Below are 11,352 nucleotides of genomic sequence, written 5' to 3'. Positions count from 1 at the left end.
TCTTCTTTAGACATTGTCTGAGTAGCTCCCTTTGCTGCCTGCAACGGCAGGAAAGCTATAGAAAAACCTGACTACTCCTAATCCTTGTGTGTGTTTTAGGTTGCATACACTGTCTGCAAATTCTAATACCACTTTTCCTTCTAGGCTATAGCGTTAATCAACTTCGACAAGCAGAAGTGAAAATTATAAGCACTAGAATTTGCAATAGGAGGGAAGTGTATGGTGGAGCAGTAACACCTGGAATGTTGTGTGCTGGATACTTAGAGGGACAGGTGGATGCTTGCCAGGTAAGCCTTGTCTTAAGTAATAGTAAAAAGGAAGGACATGGGGTGGGAAGAGATGTTTCCTAGAAATAAGAAATAATCAAGATCCTCCAAAGTATGTTTTTTGTTTATGGGGTTCAAGATCTTTACAGATGTAAATTAAGAACTTCACTGCTCCTGGGCTGCGGTCTGCACTTACGTGTTTAGTTTTTATATATAATGAAGATGTGAGGGTATAGAATGGGATAGACTATTAGATACTGGCTGTCAGCTTCCGTCTTCTCAAGAAGTCATGCAGAGGTTAAACATAGCTGTGGTCTGGAGACAAACATCTGTCAGTTGTAACAGAACAATGTGATGCTCACTTCATTAGTGAACACTGTTTTCTTTATGTTCCTGCCTACTGATGTTTTTCTCCTTAGGGTGACTCTGGTGGGCCACTGGTGCATGCAAACTCCAGAGGAATCTGGTATCTCGTGGGAATAGTGAGCTGGGGAGATGACTGTGGCAAGCCAAATAAACCAGGAGTATACACACGAGTGACTTATTATCGAGACTGGATCGCTTCCCAAACGGGCATCTGAAACCTGCAGTGGCTTAAGTTTTGTGGGCTGTGTGTAAGGCTATTCCTCTGACACATTCTGCTCTGTGGTTACCCTCTAAACAGCTGCTGGCTTGGCTTGTGGTGATATATCAAGTGCCAGCAAGCTCAGAGTAGTCTAGGACTTGAAATTGGTTTGGCCTGCCTCCAGAAAGGAACGGACTCAATTCGTGTGACAGAGCTGTTTGTTCACAAAGTATTCTGTCAAAGGGGCAAAGGCTTTGGTTTATGTGCAACATGCTGACCCTCTTCTTTGTGTCCAAATGTCTTGGCCTACTTTTGTAACCAGGCAAAGCATCTGAGCCTAAACAATCATTTATCAGCATCCAGGAGAAGTCATAACTAAAATATTGCCCATCTGTTTGCTACGTGTTCCCAAGGCCCCTCCGATCCGTAGACCAGCTGTAATTGAGCCTGTGACTCCAAGGCTGCTGCGCTTCTGAATACTCCTTGAGCTCTTTTCCTGCAATGTTCCAGGGAGCATACTGTAATAATGAACAGAAGATGGCTTAGAGATATTCCAGTTCCTAGTATCATGTCAGCTACCTAGGTAAATTGAGAAGTTTTCTTTGCTGTGTTATCCTGAAGTAGTGATTGCTGAGAGACATCAACTTCTGTCCACGTTCTCTGAACAAGTGAACACGCTTTGTATGAACTGTACCTACCACAGCATTTGCCACGAGTGATTGCTGGATTTGAGACTGAAAACCACTTTGTATTCATGCCATTCTGTTGTCATATCAGAATATTTGGCTGAATGAATTTCCATTTTAAAACTTTCCAGATTGTATTGTTTTTAATAAAAGTCCTTGGCTTTTTGTGCAGGATGGAGCTTTGTAACAATCTTGGTATGACCATTGCCAAAAACAATCTCCAAAAACAGCTTGTTCTCACAAATGGTGTTCTCAGGTCTTTTTAAGTTAACCTGTATATCTGCAGCTGCATCCTGGGGGGTGAAAAAAAACACGTCGTCATTGTCATGGTGGAACTGCATGTCTGCTTCAGAACAGAGAACTTCAGACTGACCCAGAAATCGACGTAAAGATCTTTCTTCTGTCAGGAGTTAAGAGGTGCCTGTGTCTTGTTGCTAGTCCGTAGCTAGCCCATCTGATCTCACAAACTTTCTAATTTCTTTGCCTTTGTTTTCAGGAGCCCACGTTCCTCAAACTCGTACACCCCAGCAGTGGAACGTGCCTATCCCTGGTGAGGATGCTTTCCTTAATATGTTTGCAGACTCCTTCCAACACCATGTGGTTGCTCATTCTGACAACTCTGAATGGTGTGGTCTTAATTGTTAGATATATGAGCCACTCGCTCTCTTTTTCCTTGGTGGTCAGAAGAGAAAGAACTTGTCAAAGGAAATACCAGCCACACTGCTGAGACCCGGAGCTGATCCAGTGTAGCAAACAGGCAGGAATTTTATGCCAGGCTAGAAAAGATGAGCAAAGCGGGAGGCTTTCAGCATCCTCACAGTTAGACCATTTGGGGAAAGACTGATTATAGTCTTAGGATCGAAGTGTTGTCCAAACTGAGTACAAGTCAGTTAATATCATCCGTGGTAGTTCAGGGGTAATGCAGCTTGCTGCAAACCCTACCCAGCAGAGCATCAAGTTAACAGAAGTACTTTTATTGCACATCCTATGATTTAGGTGCCTGCAAAAAAACCATGCTTTGCTGGATCTTCACTGGAGCTATGGGGTGTTTGGATGACCAGAAAAGGTTTGCGTGAAGAACAAGGGTCTGAAGCTGTTATCCTACTTCTGTGAACATCATGAAGACCTGGCGTTTAAAATGTGCTCTCAAGGAACTTTTCTTGTGGAATACTGTGAGCTCCAGAAAAAAAAACGTAGTGGTTTAAGTTTTAGGTAGGGAATAAAAAGTATCAAGCTGGTTCCATAGGTCTGAGCCTGACAAATCTCACTTTAATCCCGTAAACAGAACATGGATTTGAAGTATATTACCCGTAAAGGAAGCTTAAATACAATGCATGGTAAGTGTATAAGATTTGTTTTTTTCCTGATAACAATTGTCTTACCAGGACAGTAAGTGAACTTCAAGTCTTCTTGAAAAAGAAACATTATTAAAAGATGCCAAGAGTTTCTAATTCCCAAAGCACTTCAGGCTTGGGTTTTCAAAGGGCACATTTTTTTTCCCTATCCTGCCAAATTTCATTGTAGTTCAGGAACAGAATATTTTTAGGTCTGCAAATCCCAAATATTTCACTGGTTTCCAGAAACAGGTAAGTAGATGTCCAAAAGATTTCTTCTGAATATGTGAACTTTCTAGTTGCACTTGTTTTGGGTACAAAATCAGAAACCCTTAAGCATTTTGATCTGTGCAAAGGGCTGCTGTAAATGTAACTCTCCAAAGTAGTGCACACAAAGTTGAAAAAGTGAACTCATTTTTTGCTGAAGGAGCTTCCAATTCTGAGCATCTGTCTGGAGGGATCTAGTGCATGGCTGACGTTAATGCCAAGTGCCAGTGCAGTGCAGCAAGGAGGAATGGGACTTCAGAGGACCAGACACCTACACAGTGTGTGTTTTTCATGATAGCAGCAGGAACAAGTCTTCTGGCCTTGTTTCTCTTGGAAGCAATGTAGTTTCCATGCTCTGAGGCCTCTTAGTGATGCAAAGCAGTATAAATGGGGACTGTCAAAGAGATCACTTCAAAGAACACTCCATCCACAGGCATACTGGTGCAGATGGACCTGATGGATCTGAATCTCTTTCTTATGGCAAAACTACACTGATGTCAGCATCGTCTAGCTTTTCTTGAGAGAGATTGTGGAAACCTGAAGCAATGTATGCAGCAAAAATGTTGTTTGGTTTAGGTGGCCTAGCAGACTTGTATTTTTTCTAAGCTGGTCTCACCTATTTCTAAAGCTGCAAGCTTTGCCTGCTCTCAACCATGTTTTCAAAGGAATTGTGACCACCACTGAAGGCAGAATGGGATGCATCTAACCATAACACACAGGAATGTAATTTATATGTCAATCTAATAAAAAACTGTTAAAAATTGTCTTCTGTTCTATGTACTTGTTAATTTCCTGTGTCATGGTAAACAACTGCCAGCTGGGGACTGATCGGTTTTAGAACATTATACCGATTCTATGCCATGTATTTACATACTGAATTTATGTAGTCTTTAACAGGTGTCTTTGACTTGTTTGAGGAGTGTCATTGGAAGCCCTGTGCACACTGTCCAGACTCGAACAAGTTAACCTGCCTGGTCAACGTTACTCAGTTTTGCATGCAGGCAGAAGCAGGTCTTGGGTCAGCCACTAGAGGGTGAATCGTATTGTATAAGGGCCTCTTAGCTACTCGTGGTGCTCCGTTTCAGCTCCATGGAGGGAGCCTGGAGTACAAGGTAGTATGTCAGCATTGCCTTGACAATGCAGAGATGCTCCATGGTCATCTTGCAAAATTTGAGGAAAGGACAGCTGTTCAGCTTTTAGAGTAGGCCTCTGCAGCACTGAGCTTTGGTTTCTTCCCCCACTTACCAAAAAGTTGGTATCAAATGCTCCTGTTCACAGATGTAAGTACAGCACATTATGGCTATGAGCCATACTGACTGAGCAGATTTTGCCTGCTTCTCTGCTGCACCAGAGCCAAACCACAGTGCTGCAGGAACGTAGACTGGAAGTGCACAATATTGGTTATTGGCATCATGGGTCTGTTTTCTCAGCTCGTTGGCCTTCTTGCAAAAAAGATGGCAAAGAGCAGCAGCAATTTGGAGTCTGGTAGGATGGGAACCTTGCAGTGGCTTACAGCTGCTGTTTGCTTTGATCTCCTATTTTGAGAACTGATTATTCTTATAGATTGAAGACCCCAGATTTGTTCCTTTCCAAGATGGGAAACTTGGGAAGTTCTGAGCCAGAAGAGCAAGCTCTTTATGATTAAAATGTGCTAGAGTTCATTGATCCTGGTCTGTAATACCTAACAGACAAAGGGAGGGTCTTCGAATTTGAGATTGAAAGGGTTAAAAAAAAAAAAGTACGCCAGCCTTAGTGCAGAACTCCAAGACATGCAAGGTTGGTAGGAACGAGAAGGTTCCTTTGGAAGAACAGTAGCCCTTGTGTCATGTTTTACTAGGTCAAGTGTAATAAAGGGAGTCTTAAATCAGAGACAGGCTTTGTAACAGACATCTTTGTAACAAGTCTGTTTTGTTTTTTTGATCAACTTAGGGAAAACTACTTTTTTGCTGTTTTCTGGCAGCATGTGCTGTGTACATGACACTTAAGTATTAATGAGGATTTTGTAGCTGGTTACTGCCATGGTCCAAGGAAACGTTCAGCTGTTGTGGCCATATCTGGCTGGGGGAGCCAAGTGGGTGGAGTTCCTATCAAAGGGCTTGAAGTGGAGAACTGAGAAACAATTCTTGGTCTTTCGTACGTGTGGTTGAACCAGGATCCTTCTATAAAACCTATGGCTGTCAGTATCTCAGCTTGCTTGGTTTCTTTGATCTGTTACTGCTGCAAAGAACAATTTTCAAAACTCATCTGGATAGAATAGCTAAGCAAGTGTTACAAATGGCTGTTAATCTGCTTTATCTTGAGCTTTTTAATTTAATACGTTATTCAAAGGAAGTGTCATTTAAGGATATTTTGTTTGCAAGCCACTGTTCATCGCTAGCGGCTTGTTCTCGTGCAAATAAGCTGTTCCCATAAAGACAAAGAAAAGGCTTTTGGAAACCTGTTACTCAAAAATCTGATGAGTTTCTTTTCTGTAAACTTGGATAGGTCAAGGGATACACGGCATGTTTCTTATTCACTTGATTATTGGAAGGAATGCCTTAGCTAAACCCAAAAAGTTGTGCCTTGCTCTGTTCTTCCCCTCAGCTGCAGTGCCTCCCACCTTCTGTTTGTGTCGCTGGGCGGCACAATCTTTGAGGAAGGACTTGCCAGCATCCTGGTATCCGGAGGCTGTTATAACCACGGACAGTTCTTTGCAAGTCAAAAACAATCAGCTGCCTGCAATTGTCATGTATCTGACCTTCCTCAGACTCTTGGGGTCACCTGCAGTCTGCAACCTTTGAGTGACCCAGACAGTCTGGCACTCCAGGCCAGATGACCTGCATACCAAAGGGACATGTTACTGAGATCATCCATTCCCAGTGGACAGACTGTGGCCCAGATGGTCTGGTTGCTCTTGCTTTGAGCAGGAGGCTTGGACTAGACTGTTTATGGTACTCAGGCTAGCTGACTGCCCCCCAATGGTTTCTGTGGCAGGTGAGTGCTCCAGCAAGACAAGCTGAGGACAGCTGACACCAGGCCATCTGCATGCTGATGGACGGAACTTCACCAGGATGCAGTACCTGGCACTGTTGTCCCCACCTTGTCTGGCACTGTTACCACTAATTGAGTAATCAATGAAAATAGTAGGGCATGGAGGGGAAAACAAGCCCTTCTGTGCAACCTAGGCAGAGAACAGGTTACCCAAGAGGGAGCTCTCATATGCACTGCTGCAAAGTGGGACCTTAATTTTGGTGCTGAGCAGTCCTGCTTGAAGCATGCTGAGTTTTTCCTTCAAAGTGACTTGTCCTCTAAACCCTGACTGCAAGGTTAGCCAGAGTTGAAATGGCTGCAGGACAGACTTCATGGGCTTGATACTCATTATGTCTGATGTAGCCTGTGAAGCCTCAAAAGCTAATGCAGCATACAATGCATCAGGCAGGCAACTGTTCACAAGAACCACAGTCTTGCGTGGGTCCTGCATGCTTCTGCAAAGTCACCTGGCACAGATAATAGCTGTGGCAGAAAGCATTTCAAAGAGGCAGACACAGTTTGGCTTCCAGTAGGCAAATTAGCTGGTAAGAACTAGAATGAAATCAAATCAAAGCTAGCCATTTTCTGGGAACATAGAGACACAAGAGAAGTCTTGTTTTGAGCATATCACCTTCAGAGAGCAGAATAGGATAGTTCAGTTGGGAGGGACCTACAAGGATCACCACGGCCAACTGCCTGACCACTTCAGGGCTAACCAAAAGTTAAAGCATGTTAGCGAGGGCATTATACAAATGCCTCCTGACCACTGACAGGCCTGCAGCATCAATCTGCACCAGTGCTCCCAGTAAGTCTTTTCAGCACTTCTGCTGCCTAAAATTACAATCTTATGTTTAATTTGGGCAGTACCTGTAAAGGATATAGCGGATTTTTTTTTATCTCAGTGTACCTTATTTCTTTGTAGGCCTAGTCGAGCCATATAAAGACCTCATGTCTCTTGGTAGATGCTTGGTAGATGACCGTGAGAGGAGGATTTGTGTGGTGGGTAGCCAGAGAGGCTTGTTGGCCTGATTTTAGGTAACCCCAGGAACGAGATGTGGGCTGGCCTGTTCCTCTGTACCAAGCAGAAGCTCTGGCTGGGCAGCTGCAGAGGACAGGTACATATATGTGTGCTACCTTTTTGCCTTGAATGGGGTGACAGGCTATGAATTCTTTCTTTATGACACTGGAAGTGGGGGATTTCTGTTGTCTAAGGGCGTTGTCAGTATTGTGGGCTGGCCTTTCTGTCTGCTACTTAGACGGGTGTAGCAGTTTCTGTTATAAGGGCCTGGAAAGAGGGACTGTTTGGAAACCAACCAGGGCACGATCTAGCATACTGCAGGGCTTGAGGCCATGGCTATAACATCTGAGAGCCTCTACATGCTCAGGATCTCAAAACTGCAGGGGCACGTGTTAAAATTTGACCTCAAGTGACTTTTTATGGCTCAAGATAAAGGACTTGGCTTCTCTCCCAGCCCTGACATTTGAGCTGGAGAATCGTTCCATCCTTCCACTTACCAGTTATTAAAAGCCATGGCTGGGAATTTCAGGTGCCAAAGAAAGGATGTTATAGTAAACTTTTTTTTTTTTTTTTGTGAAAGCAGGAGAGGTGGTGCGTAGCATGTCTAGCTGAAGGTAAGTATAAAGAAATGCATCTCATTTAGAGCTCCCTTGAATTTCAGAAGTGAAATGCAAGATGCTTTCATATTTTCAGGATTCAGGGGTCTTGAAGCCTCAACCGAGCTGTCAAAATGAGCTGATGGAAAATGAGTGGACATCTCCAAGGATAGAATTCCATTGTAGTAGACCCATTTGGCCTTTTCAGGTGCTCACAGAATAATTTAGATTGGAAGGGATCTCCAGAGGTCTTTGTCCAACCCCCTGCTCAGAGCAGGTCTAATTAGTTCAGGTTGATTGGTGCTGTGCACTTTAACAGTGCTTCTGTCAGTTCTGTTGAATATCGCCGGCAGGAACATCCACTTCTCACTGGAAAAGTAATGACTGGCACGATACATGATCTAAAATTCATAGCTCAGGTTGAGTAACTGGTAGGCAATTATGTAAAACATCTTTGCTTATAAATTCCAAAGATGTTATTGCTTTGGGGCTGGCCAGTGGCCATCTCTCAAGGTATCCTTTGTCTCTACAGCCATGCAGCCTGTGTGAGTACACAAACATAAACCAAGGCAGCCTGTTATTACCACTCTTAGGCAAGCAGACTGACTGGCTGGGCTGACTTTGCAGGGTTAAATGGATGGAATCGTTATTACATCTTTTTACACTTTCATTTACAAAATCCCATGCGCCCACATTGTCTGATTTCCACCCTATGCTTTGATAGATAGTTTCTGTATTGCTTCCCTACTATTAACCAAAAATACTACTTACTGACTTTGCTTACTGAATAACTCCCCAATAATAAGCACTTTGCAATTTGCTAATTTATTGTGAAGAAAATTGTTCCTTAATGATTGTCTTTTCTTGGCCTGTCTGTACCGTTGTTCCCGTGGACAAGTATGTGTAAATGGCTCTTGTATGTTCTGATGCAGGCAAGAATATTTCCTTATTTTCCACTGTTTTCCAGGACAATTTATTTTAGTGGCTAGTTAATCTGAAAACAAAAGCAACCTACTTTAATTGTTGTTAGGCAAATTGCAAAAAATTATTGATCCGAAAAATCCAAATCCTATTTTTGGACTATCTCTATTGTTCATGCTTTACAGTAACAGCAGGAAGAAGGTCTGTCCTCTGGAGATGAGCTTTGAAAATTACCAGTTCATTTATTTGTTGTCCATGACACTTCCTCTAGCAGTACCTCCAGAGATCCTTCGCAACCTGGTGTTCTTCTAGTGAATGCTCTTCCTCTCCAAGAAATCTCATTGCAGAACCCATGTTCCTGAGTGAGTTTTACTTCAAGCTCCCACTGTTTGCTGAAGTAAAGACCTGTTCTGCTGGGATTTGTTTTTCTCTTGACCCAGGTGGGTAGAGTTGGCCTTTGCACTTGTAGGCACATCAGGGAAAATTCTATGCATCTTACTCTGTCAAGACTTCAAGGGCCACCTTTGCCCAGTGTGCTTGGCCTAGCTATGCAGAGCACCTTATTTGTGGTCTTCAAATACTAATCAAGCAGTTAATGTTTATAACCTGCTAACAATGCTGCTAACTTTTATCTCTGTGACCAGGCCACTGTGCACAGCCTCAGACTGACCATTCTGGGAAGAAATTGCTACATGCTTCTTTGGGTTACATCCCAAGCTTAATTAAACCTTTTCTGTTCTAGGAGTGTGTATTTTGAAAGGATGACAGATTTTGTGATCATAACTTGTATTTTTTTTAAAAAAAAAAAAGTTAAACCAGACGATTTTAACATATTGTCATAAATTCTGGATTGAATTGGTTTGTAAAGTTGGAGTGCTGGAGTTCCTGTGGATGTTGCATATTTTTCTATGGAGCAGGAGTTTCCTTTTAAGCTGGTACTTCTCTTCATAATTTTTTTTTTTTTGGGGGGGGGGGGGCGGTTATTGACCTTGAAAAAGAAAATAGTGGGGCTGTGCGGGAAGAGAAGGTCCAAAGGAGGATATTAGTACACAGTAACTTTGTATTTATTCACTCATATAAGGTAGGTAACTGCAGCAATGCCCTTTCTACAGGGAGATAAGAGAAGCCAAAAAAGCAGTTGACTTGACCAAAGCAAGGGGAAAAAAAAAACAGCGAGAGAAACAGGAGGTGCAGTGCAGCAGCACTCAGCTTTTCCCACCGTCTCAGAAATGAGTTGTCCAGACAATTGTTCCTCAAATCATGTTGAAGTGCTTGTGAGTGGACCTTTCTGGGGAAAGAGGGAAAGGGACTGTGTGTGACTAGATGAAAATTTCATCCTTCTGTTTTTTCTACCCCTCTGTTACTGAGGATTTTGTGAATGAGTGTTCCCATGAAAGTGACTGGATTCCTGATACTTCACTGAAAAAACAAATGCTTCCAACTTTTTGGCAAAAACCCAAGTGCATCAAAGGCCAGAAGCAAGGAGTTTGGATTCTGGTAATTTTCCATTTTCATTTGGGGATTTAGATGTAAGTGCCGAATCTCTCACCAGAGAATATCCATTTTTTTCCCCTTCCAGCTGGCTCTGAAGAACCAGGTTTGTGCTGGGAGAAGTGAATTCCAAGGAGATTGGTGGCCCTTTTCACAGAGTAAGCATTTTCCACAGGCGGGGTTGTGCCAACCATTACATGACTAACGTGTAATTAGGAGGCCGGATACTTATAGTTGTCATGTCCCTGATGCCAAGGGAGTCCAGGACGGCTGTGGAAGAGCGAGCACTGAGGGAGATGCGGCTTGGCTGACCAAGCCGTTTATGTCTGTGTTTGTTTTTGTGTTGGGCCTTTGTGTTGGCCATCTCAAGAGGCGGGTGACTGAAGTGCGGACAGTGCGGTGACTCTCCCTTATGGCTTTTACAGTGAGTCTATGGTAGAAGGTGCTGCCAGTCAGGCGAAGGCCTGCTGTAAGGACACAATTTGGACAGAAAGGGAGTGCTAGGAAAGGGAAACTTAACACACTTCCTGTTCTGCTGTGGTGAGGAACAAGTCTTCTTGCCTGGGCCGGTTTATCTGCCCCATCCATCTCTGCCTGGGGAGTTCTTTGATGCTGAGCTGATCAAGTTAGAGTCTTCTTATCGACTCCATGCTTACCTCTGTTTGTTTTTATTCCGAAGTTCGCTCTCTCGTTTTGCAATAACCCACAGGGTGCTGGGTGTTGCGCCAGCCGTGCCTCAATGAAGGATCTTCACTCAACACCTTTCCCTTCCCGTCACACCAGTCAATGCGACTCCTGCATTTTCCAGCAGCATTCGCTACGCAGTCCAGACTTCAGTCGAACTGTGGTTGGAGGTCAGAAAGGCTACCAGACCTACCGGGACCTACCATGGGATCTTCAAAAGTAGGTGGTGTGTTTTAACTCAGCAAGTTTTATTTGGAGGTGTAATGTTAGTAGGGGATATCGTTTATGGGAGAGCTTCAGGAAGTGAAGGACATACATAGGTCAAGAAAAGACATTGCTGTTCTCTGCCTTTCCTGCTCTCAGCCCTCATTGTATCTCTGCCTCCCTTCATCCTTTTAGAAGTAGAGTACATCATGGACCCACCCTAAATTTGCAACTTGAAACGGGGCAATAAGTGGAGGGGACACTAAACAGTAAGTTGCAGGCTGAAGGGGAGATTTGGGGGATTGGTTTGA

The 11,352-nt window shown here is 43.5% G+C and overlaps 2 protein-coding genes across 23 annotated transcripts in view; both read left to right on the top strand.

The window, feature by feature from the left end:
• The window catches only part of TMPRSS11E (transmembrane serine protease 11E), a 52,039-nt gene extending 48,159 nt beyond the window's left edge, over positions 1-3,880 (top strand). For 16 of the 20 annotated variants that reach the window (XM_083834352.1, XM_083834361.1, XM_083834363.1 and 13 more), the window contains 2 exons: positions 145-287; positions 686-3,880. In XM_083834352.1, the coding sequence (XP_083690478.1) occupies positions 145-287; positions 686-847 (305 nt within the window). In that variant the 3' untranslated portion in view covers positions 848-3,880. The remainder of the gene's footprint in view (positions 1-144; positions 288-685) is intronic. The other 4 variants (XR_014583739.1, XR_014583740.1, XR_014583741.1 and 1 more) reach the window with 4 other exon arrangements.
• Positions 3,881-10,340: 6,460 nt separating this feature from the next.
• LOC310898985 (transmembrane protease serine 11A-like) overlaps positions 10,341-11,352 on the top strand; it is a 37,876-nt gene continuing 36,864 nt past the window's right edge. For all 3 annotated transcript variants that reach the window (XM_083834826.1, XM_083834825.1, XM_083834827.1), the window contains exon 1: positions 10,341-11,056. In XM_083834826.1, the coding sequence (XP_083690952.1) occupies positions 10,893-11,056 (164 nt within the window). In that variant the 5' untranslated portion in view covers positions 10,341-10,892. The remainder of the gene's footprint in view (positions 11,057-11,352) is intronic.

Source organism: Anser anser, assembly GCF_964211835.1.
Source record: "Anser anser genome assembly, chromosome: 4".
Classification (NCBI taxonomy): Eukaryota; Metazoa; Chordata; class Aves; order Anseriformes; family Anatidae; genus Anser; species Anser anser.
Note: the sequence above shows the minus strand (reverse complement) of the source record. Positions and strands in the feature narration are given on the sequence as shown.